This window comes from Rhinopithecus roxellana, chromosome 10, assembly GCF_007565055.1.
Source record: "Rhinopithecus roxellana isolate Shanxi Qingling chromosome 10, ASM756505v1, whole genome shotgun sequence".
Taxonomy (NCBI): Eukaryota; Metazoa; Chordata; class Mammalia; order Primates; family Cercopithecidae; genus Rhinopithecus; species Rhinopithecus roxellana.
In genome coordinates this window covers 59,200,585-59,223,012 of record NC_044558.1, presented here as the reverse complement: position 1 = coordinate 59,223,012, position 22,428 = coordinate 59,200,585, and the positions used below count along the sequence as shown (strand labels likewise).

At 52.5% G+C, this 22,428-nt stretch overlaps 1 protein-coding gene across 3 annotated transcripts; it reads left to right on the top strand.

Annotated features, from left to right (window-relative positions):
• The first annotated feature begins 8,052 nt into the window (after positions 1–8,052).
• On the top strand, positions 8,053–22,217 carry ACVRL1 (activin A receptor like type 1). Of its 3 annotated transcripts, none has more exons than XM_010373997.2 (11): positions 8,053–8,176; positions 8,679–8,877; positions 13,667–13,732; positions 14,293–14,544; positions 14,736–14,947; positions 15,150–15,249; positions 15,612–15,758; positions 16,357–16,632; positions 17,181–17,378; positions 20,117–20,247; positions 21,907–22,217. In XM_010373997.2, the coding sequence occupies exons 3-11, from the start codon at positions 13,672–13,674 to the stop codon at positions 22,039–22,041; spliced, it is 1,512 nt and encodes a 503-aa protein (XP_010372299.1). In that variant the 5' UTR covers positions 8,053–8,176; positions 8,679–8,877; positions 13,667–13,671; the 3' UTR covers positions 22,042–22,217. The 3 variants fall into 3 exon arrangements, with proteins under 3 accessions (XP_010372299.1, XP_010372300.1, XP_030795667.1); XM_010373998.2 differs by having other exon boundaries at positions 8,171–8,186; XM_030939807.1 differs by lacking the exons at positions 8,053–8,176; positions 8,679–8,877 and having other exon boundaries at positions 13,529–13,732.
• The last annotated feature ends 211 nt before the right edge of the window (positions 22,218–22,428 follow it).

Here is a 22,428-nt window from a genome sequence, read left to right as displayed (position 1 = left end):
TGACCAGTTCTGGGACCAGCTAGTATTCCCGAATCTTAGAGCCAAAAGAGAGCATATAAGGCAGGCAAGGACCTTCAGGATTGTCTGGTCGAAACCCCTCAGTGTACAGAGGAGGAAACTGAGGCCCAGATAAATGATTCAGGCTTGGAACCCAGGGCCCATGTCTCACGGTTTATGCTCTTTCAGGACACAATCATGCTTTCCGCCCTGAGCTGAAGAAGACCTAGAGAGGTCATTTCTTCTCCCTTTTCCTCCAGGCAAAACCCAGACTCCATTTGCCCACAAAACTGATCATCTCCCCTATGTGTTGAATAGATGGATAAATGGAATTTACAGACATCTGTCCCACTTCTCCCCTAAAGGAGACCCACAGTTCTTCCTCCTTGGGTACCCTGCTCTACTGTTTTCGTGTTTCTTTTGTTTAAAAAATCCCGGCCGGGCGCGGTGGCTCAAGCCTGTAATCCCAGCACTTTGGGAGGCCGAGACGGGCGGATCACGGGGTCAGGAGATCGAGACCATCCTGGCTAACACGGTGAAACCCCGTCTCTACTAAAAAATACAAAAAACTAGCCGGGCAAGGTGGCGGCGCCTGTAGTCCCAGCTACTCGGGAGGCTGAGGCAGGAGAATGGCGTAAACCCGGGAGGCGGAGCTTGCAGTGAGCTGAGATCCGGCCACTGCACTCAAGCCTGGGCGACAGAGCGAAACTCCATCTCAAAAAAAAAAAAAAAATCCCTAGGTTGGCTGGGTGCGGTGGCTTACACCTGTAATCCCAGCACTTTGGGAGGCCGAGGCGGGTGGATCACCTGAGGTCAGGAGTTCGAGACCAGTCTGGCCAACATGGTGAAACCCCGTCTCTACTAAAAATACCAAAAAATTAGCCAGGCCTGGTGGCTCATGCCTGTAATCCCAGCTATTTGGGAGGCTGAGGCAGGAAAATTGCTTGAACCTGGGAGGCCGAGGTTGCGTTGAGCGGTGATCGTGCCACTGCACTCCAGCCTCCAGCCTGGGCAACAGAGCAAGACTCTGTCTCAAAAACCAAAAAAAAAAAGAAAAAAGAAAAAATCCCCAGCTTGTCTGATAGAATTCTCCCACCCTGCAATTTTAGTGGAGCAAAGCCCATCTCATGCCCTGCTAGTTTTCCTCCCTTGTTGTTTCTCCTTACCCTTCCTGGTGCAGAACCAGCTATACAATTTGTGAGGCCCAACGCTGAATGAAAATGCTGAACCCTTTGTTCAAACATAATTAAGAATAGCATTAAGATGCCACTCAGCGCGCAGGCTCCGGTGGCAGCAAGTTCGAACCCCCCTCCTGCTCCGCTTCGGTTCTCGCTCCTCCGGCCCTAGGGCCTCGAAATACCAGTCCCTGGCAGTTCGTTGCGCATTGCAGTCTCCCCGCCACCAGGATGCCGGTGACCAGGAAGGATCTGGCAGAGGACGCGCCGTGGAAGAAGATCCAGCAGAACACTTTCACACGCTGGTGAAAGGAGCACCTCAAATGTGTGAACAAATGCACTGTCACTGACCTGAGCGACGGTCGGTGGCCCATCGCGCTGCTCGAGGTGCTCAGCCAAAGCACATGTACCTCAAGTACCAATCAGCGGTCCACCTTTCGCCAGATGCAGCTGGAGAACCTGTCCATGGCGCTCGAGTTCCTGGACCAGGAGAGCATCAAGCTCGCGTCCATCGACAGCAAAGCCATTGTGGATGGGAACCTGAAGCTCATCTTGGGTCTAGTGTGGACGCTGATCCTCCACTACTCCATCTCCATGCCTGTGTGCGAGGATGAAGGGGAAGGATGATGATGCCAAGAAGCAGATGCCAAAGCAGAGGCTGCTGGGGTGGATTCAGAACAAGATCCCCTACTTGCCCATCACCAACTTTAACCAGAACTGGCAAGACAGCAGGGTCCTGAGAGCCCTGGTAGACAGCTGTGCTCCAGGTCTGTGCCCAGAATGGGAATCCTGAGACCCACAGAAGCCTGTGGATAAATCAGGAGAAACCATGCAGCAGGCAGACAACGGCTGGGTGTCCCACAGGTCACCACTCCTGAAGAAATCATTCACCCGATATGGACGAACACTCAGTTATGACTTACCTGTCCCAGTTCCCCAAAGCCAAGCTCAAGCCAGGGGCTCCTCTCAAACCCAAACTTAACCTGAAGAAAGCCAGGGCCTATGGCAGAGAATTGGAGCCAAAGAAGCAGACAACCTGAAAATACCAGTGGCCACAAACATAGAAAATGCCAACAAAAGCTGCCCTCTCCAACCAGAAGACCAGGAAACAGCAGCCCAACGAGGCAGAAAACTTTTTTTTTTTTTTTTTTTTTTTTTTTTTTTTTTTTTTTTTGAGACGGAGTCTTGCTCTGCCACCAAGGCTGGAGTGCAGTGGCCGGCTCTCAGCTCACTGCAAGCTCCGCCTCCCGGGTTCACGCCATTCTCCTGTCTCAGCCTCCCGAGTAGTTGGGACTACAGGCGCCCGCCTCGTTGCCCGGCTAGTTTTTTGTATTTTTTAGTAGAGACGGGGTTTCACCGTGTTAGCCAGGATGGTCTCGATCTCCTGACCTCGTGATCCGCCCGTCTCGGCCTCCCAAAGTGCTGGGATTACAGGCTTGAGCCACCGCGCCCGGCCTGAGGCAGAAAACTTTTAAACAATCGCTGCTCTACTCCAGCGCCATACCACAGAAAAAAACTGTGCAGTCCCACACTTACACCCGCAAAGGTGAAAGGGGAGCCTAGACTTTGACCACAGTCTAGCAATAAGGAAGCCACTCCCTGGGAAGGTGTCAGTAGAGGCCATGGGGGAGCAGTAATGAGGCACTCCTACTCCCTCCAGCAGAACTCCCACTCCCACATGCTAGTAATGAGCATCAGTAGAGGTTGAAAGGAGAACCTAGACTTCTTCCCCCACTGTAACAAGATGTGTACCATCTCCTCCCCTGCCAGAATGGTATCATAAAACGCCAGCTATAACAGAACATTCACAGAAGACTCAGAGTTTCATTACATGATACCCCAAATATCCAGTTTCAAAAAAAAAAAAAAAATCACTTGTCATACCAAGAACCAGAAAGATCTCAAACTGAATGAAAAAGACAGTTGATGCCAACACTGAGATGATAGAGACGTTAGAATCATATGACAAAAATTTTAAAGTGGCCATTAAACAAAGGCTTCAGTAGCTGGGCGTGGTGGCTCACGCTTGTGATCCCAGCACTTTGGGAGGCTGGGGCGGGTGGATCACCTGAGGAAAGGAGTTTGAGACCGGCCTGGCTGACATGATGAAACCCCAACTCTAGTAAAAAATGCAAAAAATTAGCCGGGCATGGTGGTGGGTGCCTGTAATCCTGGTTGCTTGGAAGGCTGAGGCAGAAGAATCACTTGAACCCAGGAGCCAGAGGTTGCAGTAGGCCAAGGTCACGCCATTGCACTCCAGCCTGGGCAGGAAGAGTGAGACTCCATTTAAAAAAAAAAAGAAAAAAAAGGCTTCAGTAAGCAATTAAGAACAATCATGAAACAAATGAAAAAAAATAAAAAATCTCAACAAAGAAATAGAATGTCCCAGCAAAATAATAATAAAAATTTAGGAGATATAAAGAACCAAATGGACATTTTAGAACTGGAAATTGCATTAACTGAAATAAAAACTCATTGGATGAGTGCAACAGCAGGGTGGAAAGACAGATAAAAGAATCCTTGAACTGGACAACAACTGGTTGTTTTGTTTTGAGATGCAGTTTTGCTCTTGTCTCCCAGGCTGGAGTGCAATGGCGTGATCTCGGCTCACTGTGGTCTCTGCCTCCCGGTTTGGGGCAATTCTCCTGTCTCAGCCTCCCTAGTAGCTGGGCTTGCAGGTGCCCACCACCATGCCCAGCTATTTTTTGTGTTTTTGGTAGAGACAGGGTTCCACCATGTTGGCCTGGCTGGTCTCAGGCTCCTGACCTTAGGTGATCCACCCACCTCAGCTCCCAAAGTGCTGGGATTACAGGCACAAGCCACTCTATAAGTTTTTTTCTATGTCTAAAACTTTTAATTTCATTTTTGTACTTAAAAAAATTTTTTTAAATTAAACACCCACATTAGCCTAGGCTTACACAGGGTCATAATCATCATTATCCCTGTCTTCCACCTCCACATCCTGTCCCACTGGTAGGTCTGCAGGGGCAGTAACGTGTGGAACTGCCGTCTCCTGTAATAACAATGGAATACTTCCTGAAGGACTTGCTTGAGGCTGCTTCACAGTTCACTTTTTTTTTTAAATAGAAGATGCACACTCTAAAATATAATAATAAAAAGTATAGGATATTAAGTACATAAACCAGTAGCATTGTCATTTATCATCAAGTATTGTTTATTGAACATAGTTGTACGTGCTGTGTAAGTTTCTGTGGCTGGCAGCGCAGTGGGTTTGTTTATACCAGCATCACCACAAACACATGAGTAATGCGATCCATTACTATGACGTCAGCAGGCAACAGGAATTTTTTGGCTCCATTTATAATCTTATGGGATCATCATCGTATGTGTAGATTATTTTTAACTGAAACTTCATTGTGCAGCAAATTACTATATTAGCAAATAAAATTGAGCTATATATAATGAAGAAGTACACATCATAACCAAGTGGGTTTATTCCAGGGATGCAAGGCCTGGTTCACTATTAGAAAATCAGTCAACAGAGACTGGGCACTGTGGCTCACACCTGCAATCCCAGCACTTTGGGAGGCCGAGGTGGGCAGATCACCTGAGGTCAGTTCAAGACCAGACTGGCCAACATGGAGAAACCCCTTCTCTACTAAAAATACAAAATTAGCCGGGTGTGGTAGCAGGCACCTGTAATCCTAGCTACTAGGGAGGCTGAGGCAGGAGAATTGCTTGAACCCCGGAGGTGGAGGTTGCAGTGAGCCAAGATCACGCCATTGCACTCCAGCCTGGGCAACAAGAGTAAAACTCTGTCTCAAAAAAAAAAAAAAAAAAAGAAAAAAGAAAATCAGTCAGCGTAATCTACCATATTAACAGACTAACAAAGAGAAATTACACAATTCGTATCAATGGATACAGAAAAGGCATTTGACAAAATTCAATAGCCATCCATGATAAGAACGCAAAAAAAAAAAAAAGAGGAATGGGGGAACCTTCTCAATCTGATATAGAGTGGCTACTACAAGAAATCTACAGCTAACATTATGATTAATAGACTGAGTGTGTTCTCCTAAGAGAAACAAAGCAAGGATGGTTGTTCTGACCACTCTTATTCAACATAATGCTAGAAGTTTTAGCCAGTGCAGTCAGGTAAGAAAAGGAAATAAAAGATAGGCATATTGGAAAGTAAGAAATAATACTGTCTCTATTTGCAGATGCAGAGGACTGTCAATGTAGAAAATCCCGAAGAATCCATGAGGGGGAGAAAACCCAAATGCCCCACCCCCTTGAATAAGTGAGTTTCAGCAACGTCACAGTATACAAGATCAATATGTAAAAATCGATTGTATTTCTATATAATTTAATGAACAAATGGATACAAAAATTAAAAATAGCATATCCTGTTTATAATTGTTTTAAAAAAGTGTAAATGTAATAAAACACATAAAGGACTTAAATGCTGAAAACTATAAAAACACTGATAAATAAAAGAGACCTAAATAAATGGGAAAAAGAGAAAAAGAATATCGTTAAGAATTTTAAGATGGCAACGACAGCACATTAAACCAGGCATGGGTCCCTGTGCATCTGCACAGGTCACACTCCCATGAAGCCAGCCCCTCCCTAGTATCAAGAGTGATGTTTGAGGCTGGGCGGGGTGGTTTATGCCTGTAATCCCAGCACTTTGGGAGGCCGAGGTGGGTGGATCACCTGAGGTGAGGAGTTCAAGACCAGCCTGTACAACATGGTGAAACCCTGTCTCTACTAAAAATACAAAAATTAGCCGGGCGTGGAGGCGTGCCGGGCGTGGAGGCGTGCATCTATAATCCCGGCTACTTGAGAGACTGAGGCAGGAGAATCTCTTGAACCTGGAAGGCAGACCTGAGATCATGCCACTGCACTCCAGCCTGGGCGACACTGCGAGACTCCGTCTCAAAAAAAAAAAAAACAAAAAAAAGAAAAAGAATGATGCTTGAACTTAATACTCATAGCAGGTCCTGCAAGGTGAAGGTGTCCATTGCCCTGCCTTCCTGACAGACTCCACGTCACCCGCCTTCCATAGATGAGAATCTCCTCGAGGTTTCACCCCACACAGAATCTTCAGGCCTCTGCTTCCTGCACTGTTGGGAAATCCTTCTGAGTATCTACATTGTCCTTTGGGCCTGTTTCCTCTTGTTCTGTCCTCACTGAATATGGGGAACAGCTGGTCCCTCTGAGTAATTAATTCTTGTAGACTTGGACACAGTCTGTAATTCCTTTTCCCTTTTCTCATTGGGATGACTCTCTAGGGCTTTCTCCAACTCTGGATCTCCAACTCTGACACCTCCCCCAGGTTCTCTGTGTGCTTTGGAAGGCATGGGGTTCACAAGAGCCCCAAAGAGCACTAGTCAGGGGCCAGAGGGCTCAGTGCTCTGGGGACATGGGGAAGACTCCAGCACTGATGAACAGACCCCAGCCCCCCTGGGTCTTCTCTTCCAACTCCCAAAATGTACTCTATTTTTATCTGTTTCACAAACTCTGTGCAGATAGTCTTCCATCCCCCGCTGACTGTCAGAAGTGACTCTCAGCTCTCGTCCATCTTGAAGTCTCTGTGCTCAGTGTGCCTCTCAGACCGAAGGCTTCCCTTGGGAAGCCCCCACTCTTGCTTCTCAAGACAGAGATCTGGGGACTGGGGGAGGAAAAGGTTGACCAGAAGCCATAGCAGAGCAGGGAGAGAGAGTGTGAAAGACAGACCTGCGGCCAGGCTCCCAGTTCTCCAGCTCATAGAGAGCCCAAGTGGCCGCTATAATCTGAAAGAGCAGATATCGTAATCCCATAGTACTTCCTATTGGCTGCAGGACACAGTTCTGTCCTGACACTGAAATTTGGGTGTGTCAGGGTTCTGGGAATTCACTACGCTCACAACTTGTGAAGCAGCTGCAGGGTGGGGGATGGGGAGGGTTTCATCAGAGGAAGTGAGGTCAGTCAATAATTGATGCCCGTCTGAGCTTTTAGCCATTATCTCCCCCAGCCTCTATTCCTGTGGAAAGGCAGGGCAGGGCGGGGGGAGGGGTCCCTGGCTCATCTTGTAGAATCCCCATATTAGAGTAAGATACCTTAGAGGTCTACTCCTGCTTCTAATACCCACGTCTTTCCAAGTGTCTCTGAGGCTACCCCCTACCCTACCCAGCCTTTTCATTTATTCATTTAATTAACAAACGCCTTCATTGAGGGCCTCCTCTGAGTCAGGCTCAGCCAGCCAGCATCTTTGCTATGAGCTGAGATAAGCATCATTTCCTTCTATTCTCACAACCACCCTATGAGGCTGGCACCGTTTACTATGCCTATTTAGCAGATGGGGGACTGAAGCATGGAGAGGTGTCACTAGCCTACGGTAACACAACCAGCCTGCATTCCTAGTAGGTAGTTTGACTTCAGAGTCTCTATGGATAACCAGGAGGCTAGGACTAAGACCAGAGTCCTGCAGGTAGTCAGGTGGTTGGAGCAAAGCAGGGCAGTGAGGTCAGTGCTCCCAGCCTGTGCAGGCACACCAGGAAGAGTCTGTGTCCCCCTCCCCTGCCTATGTGAAGCCATTCTGCTTCCCTCCCCAGCTGCTTGTGTCAGCAGTGTTCCAGGGAGGCTCCCTTCCCCACCACTATTTAAAGTTCCATTTGCTGGGGTGGGGGCCCTGCCTGGAAGGGGAACGTCCAAGGCAGCTCCCATCGTGTCCCTCCATTCTGACCGTCCCTGGAGAGGCGGGGGTGTCTTTGTCACCCAGCTGCACAGCGGCCAGGAAGGGCTCAAACCATCCTCAGGGCTAACCCAAGGCTGTCCCTCTGGGCCTGTATACCCCTGTGCTGAGTGCGGATGGGGAGAGGCTGTTGAAGAGAGGAGGGGACAAATGAGGGATGAAGGGGCCCGAGGGAGGGGACTGAAGGATTTGGGCCAAGTCGGGAGTTCCCTAGGGCGGAGCCAAAACGCATCTGGATTTTGCTAGCCCTAAACTCTGCCCTCACTGCTCCGAGCCTCCTAGACCAAGGACCCGGGCTGAGGGTGGGGTAAGGATAGGTAGTGTCCCTCCCCGTCTCACCCCCGCCTGTCCCTTCCTTGGTGGCCCCTTCCCAGCGCCCAGATTCCAAGCGGCCCCTCCGATGCTGCCAGCCATCCCCCTCTACCCCCACCCACTGCTCCGGCCGCCAGACGTTGCCTACAGTCTCGCCTCTGTCTCCCATGGCTATGGGTCCAGACCCCACGGGACCCCCATGGGACCCCCACAGGACCCCCACAGCCCGAGTCAAAGGCCCGCCCCCTCGGGGAGGCGGATGTGGGAGGTCCGGCCCGGGTGCGGGCCAGCGATCCGGGAGCTGCGGGCTGCTGGTCCGGGAGGCCCCCCTGAGGGGCTGGGAGCGGCGCGGGGGAGGGTCCCGGTCCTGCAGCCCCAGCGAGGGGCGAGCGGCGGCCAGTCGGCGAGCTAGGCAATAAGGAAACGGTTTATTAGGAGGGAGTGGTGGAGCTGGGCCAGGCAGGAAGACGCTGGAATAAGAAACATTTTTGCTCCAGCCCCCTTCCCAGTCCCGGGAGGCCGCTGCGCCAGCCGCGCCGAGCGAGCCCCTCCCCGGCTCCAACCCCGTCCAAGGCCGCGCCCGGACCCCAGCCCGCCGTCCAGCGCTCGCGGTGCAACCGCGGCCGCGCGGTGGAGGGGAGGTGGCCCCGGCCCACCGAAGGCTCGCGCCCCGCCACCCGCAGAGCGGGCCCAGAGGTGAGTCGACGTCCGCGGACCGGACCGGGTGGCGGGCGGCCTGATCCCCGCTTCAGTGGGCCGTTCCTTCGGGGGAACCCCAGAGTCACTGCAGAGTGGTCGCGGTAGGCTTAATTCCAGCTCATTAGAAACGCAAGCTGCCCCTGGCTGACCCCGCACAGCTTACCCATGACCCTACCTGAGACTTGGAGGGGACTGGACGAGACCCGACTGGAAATCAGGAACTTGGCTCTAAGTCGGGTGACCAAGGGTCAGTGACTTCACTTCTCTGTTCTACCCTCTTCGTAAAATGGGCAGTGGGATTCTTGTCTTGCTCTCCTCACACGGAAGGGATCACACGTCCTCCAGGCCGCTGTGTGGACCTGGAGTGAATGTCCACTTCCACAGCTGTTAAGACTCCCCGCAGAGCTCACCTTTCCCAGACCAGTCCTTCCAGCTGTTGCTTGAGGAATCTGACACTATCATTCCAACCAAGGAGCCTCACCCCCAGCTTCGCATGGTCAGTCATCTCCGTGCCACGACCTTCCTTCAGGATCCAGGCCAAAGGGGATCCCAGTCTCCCTCCAGGCTGGGACCCCAGATTTTCCATCTGCCCTGGAGGCCAGTGCTGTGAAACCCACGGCTGGGCTGGCTGCCCCAGCTCCTCTTTCCTTCTCCAAGGACAGGGGTAAAATGGACAGTTTCTCTCACCCTCTCTATGTATGGCCAGCTTCTGGCTGAGTCAGGGTCGGTCCTAATACCTGTTCTCTCACCTGTCCTCCCATTTCATTGGTTTGTTAGAAATAGCTACCATTTATTGAGTACTAACTATGTAGACACTTAGATATATTTTTTTCTCATGTAATCCTGGTCACAATCTAGTGGAAGAGGGGTTACTATGTCCATCCTACAGAAAAGGAAACAGACATGAATAACTTGTCCAAAACTCCTTGGATGGTGGGGTAAATGGCATGGTTAGGGTCTTGATAACATTTAAGTGCTTACTGTATACTACTTATAGTCTGCTAAATAATTTTGCTACATTTTACCTATGAGATAACACTATTATTCCCACTTTACATATGATGGGAAGCCTAAGCCTCAGAAAGTTTAAGTAACTTGTTTCAAATCTCATACCTCTAAGAGGCAAAGGCAGGATTTGAACCCAGGTCTCTATGCTCCTGAGCCCACACCCTAACCTCTGTTCTACTCTGTGCTGCCTTCATGGTCTGCCTGAGACCTGAAAATCCAGGCTTGTTCTGCTGCATCACCCTGCTGTGAGGGGCTAATAAATCACATGGATGAATCGTAAGGGCAACCCAATATGAACAGCTGGGTCTGGTTCTCTGCTGTTGGGGTAAGGCCTACTGAAGTGCAGAGTGAGTCCAGAAGGTTGTGCTTGATATGGTGCTTCTCCAGCCCTGTGACAATCACTGCTGTGCTGAGCCACTGCCGTTGATGGGAGTGGGTTTTATCAGTCCTTCAGGTGTGCTGGGGAGAAAAAGATTGATAAGCACCTTTGGGGCATACCACTACTCTGGCTCTCCCCACCTGAGGCTCAGACTTTGACTAAGCCTATGGCAAACTGATGATTTCTGGGCAGCAACACTGCTGCCTGGAGCAACATAGTGAGACCCTATCTCTACTAAAAATAAAACTGGGCATGGTGCTGCACCCCCCTGTAGTCCCAGCCACTTGGGAGGCTGAGGTGGGAGGATCACTTGAGCTCAGGAGTTCAAGGTTACCGTGAGCTATGATTGCACCACTGCACTCCAGCCTGGGCAACTGAGCAAGACCCTGTCTCAAAAAAAATTAAAAACAAACAAAATCGCTGTCTGCATTTAAACAAATCTGAGTAGGGCACCCGTTAATAACAACAGCAGTGGGCAATTTGTTCATGTCCACTGAGACCCATGTCTCTTTCTTCCTTTGAGGAACTCATCTAACCCCAAACAATTGGAGGAATAACAACGACCAAGGAAGGATTTATTATCAGCAATTTAAGTTTATTAAGACACGCTCAGTGACCATGGACAGGAAACTTAACATCTCTGAGCCTCACTTTCCCCCATTGGACTGTTGTGATGATTAAATCAGAAAAACCATTCAAGTTCAGTACTTAGCACATAATTAGTACTCAGAGAAGGTTAACTGTTATTATTAAGTATTTCATAGTGTTTAGCTAACGTTTGAATTTAGTTTAACGTTTGTAATTTCTGGCCAACAATAGTGATTCTTCTGTCAGCAGGAGATCTTTCACAAAGTTTTGCTTAGAAGAGAAAGGATCCTGCCAGGCCCCAGGAGTCTGTTTGTGCTACAGTCAGACTTTAGGGCAAATCGTAAAGAGTCAGCTCTGAGTTTGAACTGGTCAGGACTCAGCACCCTCCTGTTCTTGACCTCACACTGGGTCCAGTTAAAAATTGGACAGTCCCAATTTTACTCCATCACATTCCCAGGATTAGACCAAAGATGGGTTCTGCAGATGCAGACAGGCCTCGCTCCACAGTGTCACCAAGTCCCGGCTTTGGTGTTTACCCTTGGCTGTCCCTTCTCTAGTAGATGGGGAGGGTCCTGGGTGGGAGTGAGTGTCCCCTCCCTCTGCATCCCACTCCCACTCACCCAGCAGGGCCCTGTACAGCAAAATGAAAGCAGAGGAACCAGACTTAGCATTGTGCAGGACCCATTTCTCAAAGAGTGGTGCCCACACAAACTGATCAGAACTCCCTGGGAAACTTTTAAAAAATGCATGTTTCTTGCTGATTCCAGGACTGAATCAGAGTCTGGAGTGAGGGTGAAACCAGTGAATATGCTTTACTAATTGAGCACTTTAGGTGATTCTGATGCGTGATAAAGTAGAAGGAGGGTGGACTGGGGCACGGCCAGAGAACTAGAGGTACGGACAGAGGGTCCTAGAGGAATGCCGGATTTTAGCCTTATTGTTAGCCACTTTTTTCTTCCCACCTCAAACCCTCTCCTTTGCAGCTTTCTGGGCTAGCAAAGGCCGCCAAGCATGGCTTCCTGCTAGTACCCCAGTGGGCAGATTCAGCTCCTCTGGGGTGCTCTCTCCATCCCATCCCACCATGGGCCCCGCCACACAGTGCTAGCCAGAGTCCTCACTGGCTGCGGGAGGGGCAAGAGGCAGGAGGTCAGGCAGAGGCTGGGGACACAGCTGCAGCAGCCCAGGGCTCTGTTTCCTCCCCCAGCCTGGGCCTCTGGGGCAGAGGAAGCCCAGGCAGGAAGGCCAGGCGTGCCACCAGCCAGAGGGGCCAAGGAAGCCCCCCACCCCATCCCTGGCCATACTGCCCTCAGAGTCTCAGGATCTCGGGTCTTCATTTGGCACCATTCTTAAACTATGGGCCTTCTGAAGCCTTGTGGCCATATGCCCAGCCCTGTGAGGATCACCCTGTCATACCAAAGGACAGTCTCCCTGCCTTGTGCCCTGCCTGAGGATCCAGTCCCCAGAGACACACCTGCATACACGCCACCATTCAGAAAGTCTTGTTGCTGTCTGACTAGAGTCCTTCTAGCTGCAGCTTTAGCCCATATCTTCTGGTTCTAAACCTCTGAGAAATGAAGACTGGGTGGCTTCAGAAGCACTAGTTGGTGTGGGACCTGGATTGGGGACTATCACAGACCCAAATTACTCCCCCTGACACCCTTCAACAAACTTCTGAAAAAGTTCAACCCTGGTCAGCCATGGAAGGTCAAACATTCAGTGTCTAAGTGTGTTTCACTTCCCCTGCCACATCACTGGCCCTCCACCCACCCTTTCCTAGATGGCAAGGGGAGAGAAGGGGGCCAGGAAATGACTCCGAGAGGGAAGCTTATACTCTGGTGAGCTTGCAGAGAGGTTCCTCTACACCTGGCATGACCCAGCGCCATCCAAGCTTTGCGTGGTTGTTACAGCCTGAGGGCTCAGACATGGGCTGCCACCACTGGATAGGGACGGCGTGGAGAGAGCACTTGACTAGGAGTCTGGAAGCCGGGGTTATACTCCTGCTGGTGCCAGTGAGTCCTATCTGACCCGGGACAAGTCTTCTTCCCTGTATAAGCCTTAATCCTCTCTCCTGTAAAACAAGGAGCTGGATTTTGTGATTCACAGGATGTCCACGTAGAATTCTGTCATGTGGGTGTCCCAGGCACAAGGAACTAAGGGTAGCAAGGAACTAAGGGCATATTTAAATAGCCTCTCCAGACCCTGTGGCTGCTGCAGCCTACCCTGAAAATATGCCCTTAGATCCCTGCTGTGCGTGACTCCTGCCTGTTCTATCCAGACCCCAATCTAAACAATCTTGATTCCTGTTCCTGGCTTGGCAGGACCCTGAATGGCAGGAAGTGAAGACAGGAGCCTGTTTATGTTTGAGGCAGCCAGGGCTGGGGGGGGGGGCACTGGGAAAGGGTAGGCAGGGGTGAAGGCTGTGAGGGTGTGGGAAAGAGACACAGAACAGAAGGGGAGCTGCTGGAGAGATGCTCCTTCTACCCCAACTGGGTGCTCCCTGCGGCTCTCCCAACCTGCCTCCAGTCTGAGCTCAGCAGCAGGGGTGCAGAGCTAGGGTTTCCCCAAGCTCTCGGTCACTTAAACATGGCTCTCCACCCTTCACCTCTAACAGGATGGTTTCCATGGGGAAGTGAACCAGGACTTCCCTTGCAGGCCCCGCCCCAAAGCCAGGCCGCAGGGAGTAGGGAGGCAGCCTCCCTGCCTCCCCTCCAAAAAAAACTCTCTGTGATTTCCTCTGGGCAGGAGGGAGCCACGGCCGGCGGCTGTCACATTTTGTGGCTCTTACTCCACCTCTCTTGCTTCTCTCTGCAGGGACCATGACCTTGGGGTCCCTGAGGAGAGGCCTTCTGATGCTGCTGATGGCCTTGGTGACCCAGGGTGAGTACTGGGGGGGCAGTTAGGAAACAGGAACCTGGATAGAGAAAGGGCTATCTGGGCCCAGATCAGCCCTGCCTGGGGCTGAACTTGAGAAACTGGGGAGAATTTAGGAGCTTGACTGGAGAGTAGAGGATAGTGAGGCTCCATTAAACTTAGCCCCCAATTACCCCAGCCCTCCTTTGCTCTCCTCTTGGTCCAGACCTGCAGGCTGGAGCTCTGTCAGGCTAGGGTGGAAGCCTATATTGGGGTGGAGGGAGAGCAGGTGTTGGCAGGCCAAGCCTGGGAGCGCTCTCAGGACTGGGGCTGGGGGCCCAGCCCAGCCTAGAACTGGGAGGGGAGAACCTAGGAGCCAGGAGGGGACAGAAGCCTGCTTCTCAGTGTCAGCTGCCTTGAGGGGAGGGCTCTGAGGGAAGGATGACTGAGGATGGAAGTAAGGGACCAAAGCTTCAAGGTGTTTGTCTGGGGGGTCAGACGAGAGGGACAATGGGACAGAAATGGGTGTCGGGCTCAGCCTGGGGGAGCTGGGCCCAGAGTGACTGAGCTTCCGGTGTGTCTCCCAGGCGACCCCGTGAAGCCCTCTCGGGGCCCGCTGGTGACCTGCACATGTGAGAGCCCACATTGCAGGGGACCTACCTGCCAGGGGGCCTGGTGCACAGTAGTGCTGGTGCGGGAGGAGGGGAGGCACCCCCAGGAACATCGGGGCTGCGGGAACTTGCACAGGGAGCTCTGCAGGGGGCGCCCCACCGAGTTCGTCAACCACTACTGCTGCGACAGCCACCTCTGCAACCACAACGTGTCCCTGGTGCTGGAGGGTACGTCCAGCTGCCCCAGCACTCCCTCCCCATCTTCTCGGCCGCTGCCCTCCCTTCCCTCCTTTCCTCTCATGCTCTGGCCAATAAAGGGGCTGGGGGCGGGGGGGCGGACAAGACTCTGGCAGAGTGGTCTGCCCGAGGTGGGGGAAGCTGACCTAGTGCAAGCTGAGCCTCAATGTCCCCTCCCCCAGCCACCCAAACTCCTTCGGAGCAGCCGGGAACAGATGGCCAGCTGGCCCTGATCCTGGGCCCCGTGCTGGCCTTGCTGGCCCTGGTGGCCCTGGGTGTCGTGGGCCTGTGGCATGTCCGACGGAGGCAGGAGAAGCAGCGGGGCCTGCACAGCGAGCTGGGAGAGTCCAGTCTCATCCTGAAAGCATCTGAGCAGGGCGACAGCATGTTGGGGGTATGGGCCTGGGGACCTGGGACACAGGGTGGAGGGGGGCAGATAGGAACTGCGGAATCAGAGGGGTCATCCAGAGATTAGAGCCGGTGGGGAGCTGGGCAAGTGAGGAGCTTGCAGTGACCCAGCAGGTCCCAGGTTGAGGATTGAGAAGGGGGCTGAGGCTGGTTAGGGCAGCTTTTGAGTGGCCTCTCCATACCCCCAGGACCTCCTGGACAGTGACTGCACCACAGGGAGTGGCTCGGGGCTCCCCTTCCTGGTGCAGAGGACAGTGGCACGGCAGGTTGCCTTGGTGGAGTGTGTGGGTGAGCAGTGGGTGAGCCCGGTGGATGAGGACCAAGGGCTCTCATGAGCCTGGAGGGGTGAGGGAGTTCTTGGCTTCCGGAATCGCAGGCAGTGCCAGGCCTGGGTCAGAACTGGAATTCTGCTGGGCAGGGAGTGGGCTGGAGACGGGCCAGGGCTAGGTTCTTTCTGCAGGACCGGGGTGGAACGAGAGGCAGCTGGGGGTGGCCTGCCGCTGGGTTTGGGTCTGGATTAACTTAAACCTAAGGGTCAGGGGTTCTGTGGGTGGGGTGGGCGAGGGAGGCAGCACAGCATCAAGATGAGGGGCTCCTCCAGGGTTCTGTGTGCCCAGTGTGTAACCCTCACCTTCCCCTCTGGCCATCAGGAAAAGGCCGCTATGGCGAAGTGTGGCGGGGCTTGTGGCACGGCGAGAGTGTGGCCGTCAAGATCTTCTCCTCGAGGGACGAACAGTCTTGGTTCCGGGAGACTGAGATCTACAACACAGTGTTGCTCAGACACGACAACATCCTAGGCAAGGGGAGGGGCCGGCTGTGCCAGGCCTGGGGCTTTGCCCTCCTGCACTCAGGGCTCGAATTCGCAGACCTCCAGACATTAACAGAACCCTGAAGGACTCCCAGCCCACCTGCAGCACCAACCTCTTTTTTTTTTTTTTGAGACAGGGCCTTGCTCTGTCACCCAGGCTGGGATGCAGTCGTGCAATCTCACTGGAACCTCAATCTCTTGAGCTCAAGCGATCCTCCCACTTCAGCCTCTTGAGTAGCTGGGACCACAGGCATGTGCCACCATGCCCAGCTAACTTTTTTATTTTTTGTAGAGACGAGGTCTCCCTATGTTGCCCAGACTGGTCTCAAATTCCTGGGCTCAAGCAATCCTCCTGCCTTGGCCTCCCAAAGTGTTGGGATTACAGGTGCAAGCCACTAAGCCAGGCCCAGACCCAACCCCTGACTCCAGCTCTGTCTCTGACCTAAGCCACATCAGCCCCGACCCCAGACCTAGCTTAGCAGTGACCCAGCCCATTCCCTCTCCCCCAACCCCACCCTGACCCTGACCACTCCAGCCTCCCTTAGCCCCAGCCCCTTGGCTGAGTCACCCGGCCCTTCTGTGCACAGGCTTCATCGCCTCAGACATGACCTCCCGCAACTCGAGCACGCAGCTGTGGCTCATCACGCATTACCACGAGCACGGCTCCCTCTACGACTTTCTGCAGAGACAGACGCTGGAGCCTCATTTGGCTCTGAGGCTAGCTGTGTCCGCAGCCTGTGGCCTGGCACACCTGCACGTGGAGATCTTCGGTACACAGGGCAAACCGGCCATTGCCCACCGTGACTTCAAGAGCCGCAACGTGCTGGTCAAGAGCAACCTGCAGTGTTGCATTGCTGACCTGGGTGAGCCGGGCAGGGCAGGCGCAGGCCCTTCACAGGTGGGCAGAGCCCGTGCTCTCTCCTCTCCTTTGCCTATGGGCAGTGACCATGATTGGCGCTTGAAAACAGAGGTGCATGTTGTCTCAGTTCTCCTCTGCAAGACCCCATGAGTTGTCTGAACACCCTTTTCAAACCCAGACTCCTTCCACCATACCATCCTGGCTTCAGGAGTTGGGAGAAAGGAGGCGGGAGCTGGGAACCTGGGTTCTCATTCCTGGCTACATCCCTCCCCGTCACCAGCCTCCAGCTCTGCTCCATGAAGTGGGCATCATAATGCCTGCCTTGCCCACTCACATCTCGCTGGGTTCTTGAGAACCTAAAGAGCACTACATAAGCAAAGAGTACCTGGGGCGGTGGTTCTCTCTGTGGTCACTGTCTTCCAGCCCATCTCCGTGCAGGTCTCCATCTGCCTCACCCTCTCTGTCCCACTGCTTCTCTCAGTCCCCACCTTGCCTGCCCCCTGGACCCCAGGTCAGGGAGAGGGACTGGAGTGACAGGCCTCACCCCCACAGGCCTGGCTGTGATGCACTCACAGGGCAGCGATTACTTGGACATCGGCAACAACCCGAGAGTAGGCACCAAGCGGTACATGGCACCTGAGGTGCTGGATGAGCAGATCCGCACGGACTGCTTTGAGTCCTACAAGTGGACTGACATCTGGGCCTTTGGCCTGGTGCTGTGGGAGATCGCCCGCCGGACCATCGTGAATGGTGAGTGTCCACCCTAAACAGGGTAGGGAAAGGGGATTCGGCCCATGGAGCCAGGGGCTTCCTGCCATGGCCAGTGCCCATGGCCTGGGAGGTTTGCAGCCAGACCTCCCGGCACCCTTTCCATGCTGCCCACCAGCTGATTCAGCTGAGTGACCTTTTAAGGTATAAACCTTAAAAACAGATAACGGGGTCTGTGAGTCTGGCTGTGAAATCTTGGGTACGTGATAATAACAGAAATATTAATAGCAGCTAACATTGATTGAGCTTAAATATGTGCCAGATGTCATGCTATGTACTTTACATGTATTATCTTATTTGATTCTTTGATATGGGCAAGGCAGTGGTATTGCTTAGTGGCTAAGAGCATAGACTTCCTGGGTTCTATTGCTGATTTTGCCATGACCATGGGTAGGTTATTTGGCCTCTCTGTGCCTCAGTTTCCTCATTTGTAAAATGGGGGCGGTGGCTCATGCCTGTAATCCCAGCACTTTGGGAGACCGAGGCAGGCAGATCACCTGAGGTCAGGAATTCGAGATCAGCCTGGCCAACATGGCGAAACCCTGTCTCTACTAAAAATACAAAAATTAGCCGGCTGTGGTGGCACACCTATAATCCCAGCTACTCGGGAGGGTGAGGCAGGAGAATTGCTTGAACCTGGGAGGCAGAGGTTGCGGTGAGCCGAGATTGTGGCACTGCACTCCAGTCTGGGCAACAGAGTGAGACTCTGTCTCAAAAAAAAAAAAAAAAAAAAAAAATGAATAAAGAAAGAAAGAAAGAATAAAAATAGTTTCCAGTTGTTGAGATAATCTAAGTATTTAGAACAATATCTAAAGCTAAATATTAGTGGCCGTTATTGCTGTAGATAGAATGAGTGCCTGACCTCATATTGTCCCCATTGTACAGTTGAGGAGATGGGGGCACAGAATGACAGCGGGCTTGAGCAGCATCAGGGTCTGAAACCGGCCAGTCTGCTCTGGGGCCAGTGCTCATCATCACTGTGTGCACTTAAACCTCTCTGGCCTTTGATTTCTTCATGCACACAATGCATGTGAGTGCCTGCACTGCCTGCTTATTGCTGCCTCATTGTTACTGTGGGTTGCCACAGGGGACTGATTTAGAGGGATTGCGGCAGGTAGAGGGACCTGCCCCAGGCAGCCCTGTGGTTGATGCTCTCTCAGCCCTGGGGTGGATGGAGGATGGGTGGGTCTTCTAGACTGGTGGGAACATTGTCAACCTTTGAGGAGGCTGTCCATGGTGAGGGACTTCGAGGAGTCTTGACAGGTTGGGGGCAATCCTCAGGATATGGCTAGAGCCCTGCTTCTTGGGGACAAGGATGTCCTCATTTCCTGAGTATCTACTAGGAGCCAGCCCCATGCCAGACTTCATTTGTCCTCAGTGGTCATCGACTGAAAACAGAGGCTGTGGTGTCACCAGTCCCTTGGGGAGACTCATGAGGCGCTTAGATTCCTTAAGACTCTGGGCATGAACTGCCAGAGTGGGCTCTAAGGAGACTGGGATCAGGGGAAAGGGGAACCTGAAAGAAGCCAAGGCTCTTTGGACCAAGCTGCAGGGCAGAAAGGAGAGGCTGGGAGAGGCTGCCTGGGGCGGAGGGGGAAGCTCCATCAGCCCCACACGGACTCGCGGCACATTATAAACACTGTAATCTGGTGTCAGCCCCGGCACTGATTAAAGGCCCATTAGACACACTCAGGCCTCTGTGCAGCACTGATTAGGGCGTGAGCAGCACAGGGGCCGGCCTGGAAGCTGGCCATGGGGAGAACAGCTGGCGAAGGCTCTATCGAGGTTGCGGCCTGTGTGGCCATGGCCCCCAGCCTCAGGCTGGGAAACAGGATGGGGCACAGGGCTGTCTGCAGCTCCACAGGCATTGTTTTCAGAAAGCTCCTACTAAAAACTGTGAACTTGGGATACCAAGAGGAGGGGGTCAGTGCTGGCTGCAGGAGTCAGCAGAGGCCTGTGCCATCGCTGACGCTGGGTGATGTTATGCGGACCTGGGTAAAAATAAGTGCAGCTTGGAGGTCAAGAGCACATGCTTTGCTGTTAGACTTTGTGGGCTTAAATCCTAGCCCTGTCACTTACTATCTGTTGATCTTAGACAAGTTTCTTAAACTCTCTGGCCTTCATTTCTTGGCTTATGAAGTGGAGCTAATAGTATTACCTACCTCATAGGGCCGCTGTGAGGATTTCATGCAGAGCTCTTAGGATAGCACCTGGCACACAGTGCTCAGTAAACCTTTGGTGTTATTATTATCAGGCATGTGTGATAGTTGGGGCCTGCGAGCAGTCCCAGGCACTGGGTGGAAGGCAACTGAGGAAAGACTGGGACAAGGCTGGCCTAGGAATCCGAGATGGATTTGAGTCTTGCCTCTGCCATTACTAGCTGTGGAACGTTGGGCCCCACTTTTCTGAGCATCAGTTTCTTCATCTGTAAAATGGATGTAATACTAGTAGCCACCCCATAGGGCTATTATGAGGACAAACAGGATAAAACACGTAAAGTATTTACAGCAGAATACCTGGCACATGCCAAGTGCAAAACAAACGGCAGTCATTAGTATTAGTTAGAAACACATTTATTGAATTATACTGTCCCTCTCAGGGACATGTCCAGGCCACTGGTTTCTGGCTGTTGGGATGGAGGATAGGAAAGGCTCTCCTCTGGGTGGTATTGGGCCTCCTTGGGGTCCCAAGGGATTGTCCCCTCCATTGTCCATTTGCAGGCATCGTGGAGGACTATAGACCACCCTTCTATGATGTGGTGCCCAATGACCCCAGCTTTGAGGACATGAAGAAGGTGGTGTGTGTGGATCAGCAGACCCCCACCATCCCTAACCGGCTGGCTGCAGACCCGGTGAGGCCTCTACTGGGACTAGGATGGCGTGGGGTGGTGGCTCACGGCTGGGATTTCTGGGCCCAAGAACTTGTGTCTGAGGCCTCTGCTTCATCGCAGGTAGATACTGGGTGTCCTGGTTAGGGCACCTTTCTAGGTACTCCCTCTTTCAACCCTGGCCCATGCTCCCTGCCCCCAGGGCCATCTGGTCATTCTGAGAATTTAAGAACCTTCACCTTCCTTGTGAAAAGTCAGAGGCTCTCTGTGGCTGTGTGTGTGTGTGTGTGTGTGTGTGTGTGTGTGTGTGTGTGTGTGTGTGTGTTTGAGAGACAGGGTTTTGTTTGCTCTTGTCACCCAGGCTGGGGTACAGTGACCCAATTATAGCTCACTGTACCCTCCAACTCCTGGGCTCATCTGATCCTCCTGCCTCGGCCTCCCCAGTAGCTAGATGTAGTGCACACCACCACACCCGGCTAATTTTTAAAATTTTTTGTAGAGACAAGGTCTTTTATGTTGCTCAGGCTTATCTCAAACTCTTGGGCTCAAGTGATCCTCCTGCCTCAGCCTCCCAAAGTGCTGGGATTAGAGGTGTGAGCCTGCACACCTGACCACTGTGGCATTTTTGTTGCTGTTTGTCTTTGTTTGTTGCTGTTCTGCTGTTGTTTGTCCTTGTTTTTTCTCAAAACACTTCACTTATACAAAGACACACACACGTGTATCAACACATACAAGCATGAATATCCTTCTGAAGATACACTCACAGATATATACACATGCACATATACGCCAGACTGTTGGCCCCGTGAGGACAAAGAACGTGTCTTTTGCTCACCCTTATATCCCTGTTACCTATCATAATATTTGGCTCACAACAGGTGCTAATAAATATATACTGAAATAATGAATATATTCTATACATGTATACATATATGTATACATAGACATACATTTCTGTACAACATACATATCCACAAAAAGTCACATGTATGCATTCCTGTATACACACACACACACACACACACACACTCACTTTCAGGAGCCAGAAGTGGGGCCAGCTCATTCCAGGCCCTGAGATGGGTTGGTGAGCTTCTTGGGATGGGTTGCTCCCTGGACACTTGCATTTTTAGGGTAGTTCCCACTTCTCAAACTTCCACAGTCCCCTGGGCCCAGCCATGGCTGATGGAGGGGCTGAGAGACACTGCCCTCTGCACTGGGGCCTTAGCCTGTGGATGGGGATGTGGGAGCCCCCAGGCTTGAAGAATCTGCCCCTTCCTGTGGATCTTGGCAAAGGTGGGGATGGGGGTAAGGTATTTCACAGACACTGCTAGCCCAAGGGGGCTTGAGTGCTCCTGAAGATCTGAGTTCTCTCTTTCTGTCCTCCCTGTCTTTCTCCATCCTTTCTCACTCTACTTTCTTCCTCTTCCATTTTTTATTTTTTGTCATCCTCTGTTCTCCCTTTCACTGCTTGTCTTTCCTCTCACTCTCCTTTCCAATGCTCTCATCTCCCTCCTCTCATCCTTTCTCTCCTGCTTATGTCTTTCCATTACTGGCTATCCTCCTCATCTCCTTCTTTCCATCTTCTCTGACCCACCTCCCTCTGCATCTCTCTCCCAACCCCCTCCTCTCCTCTGCTTCTCTCCCTCTGCCTCCACTCCTCTGAACCTCTCTCCCAACCCCCAGGTCCTCTCAGGCCTAGCTCAGATGATGCGGGAGTGCTGGTACCCAAACCCCTCTGCCCGACTCACCGCGCTGCGGATCAAGAAGACACTACAGAAAATTAGCAACAGTCCAGAGAAGCCCAAAGTGATTCAGTAGCCCAGGAGCACCTGACTCCTCTCTGCCTGCAGGGGGGTGGGGGGTGGGGGGTAGTGGATGGTGCCCTATCTGGGTAGAGATAGTGTGAGTGTGGTGTGTGCTGGGGATGGGCAGCTGCGCCTGCCTGATCAGCCCCCAGCCCACCCAGCCAAAAATACAGCTGGGCTGAAATCTGATCCCCTGCCGTCTAGCCTGCTCAAAGCGGCAGGCTCCCTGACGCCTGGCTTTCTCCCCACCCGCTATGGCCAGCAGGGTGCAGCCCCTACCACTCCCAGGACAGGATGCAAAAGAGGCTCCAGAGTCAGAGTGCCAAGCCAGGGAATCCCAGTCCCAGACTCAGAGCCTGGGCCTGCACTTTGCCCCCTACCCTTGATCAACCCCACTGCC

Excerpts from the sequence above, each read along its gene's own strand:
- ACVRL1 (XM_010373997.2), top strand. The coding sequence starts at position 13,672 with ATGACCTTGGGGTCCCTGAGGAGAGGCCTTCTGATGCTGCTGATGGCC. Across the intron at positions 15,250-15,611 it reads TGCCTTGGTGGAGTGTGTGG|GAAAAGGCCGCTATGGCGAA; the intron begins GTGAGCAGTGGG and ends TCTGGCCATCAG. Across the intron at positions 16,633-17,180 it reads GTGTTGCATTGCTGACCTGG|GCCTGGCTGTGATGCACTCA; the intron begins GTGAGCCGGGCA and ends TCACCCCCACAG.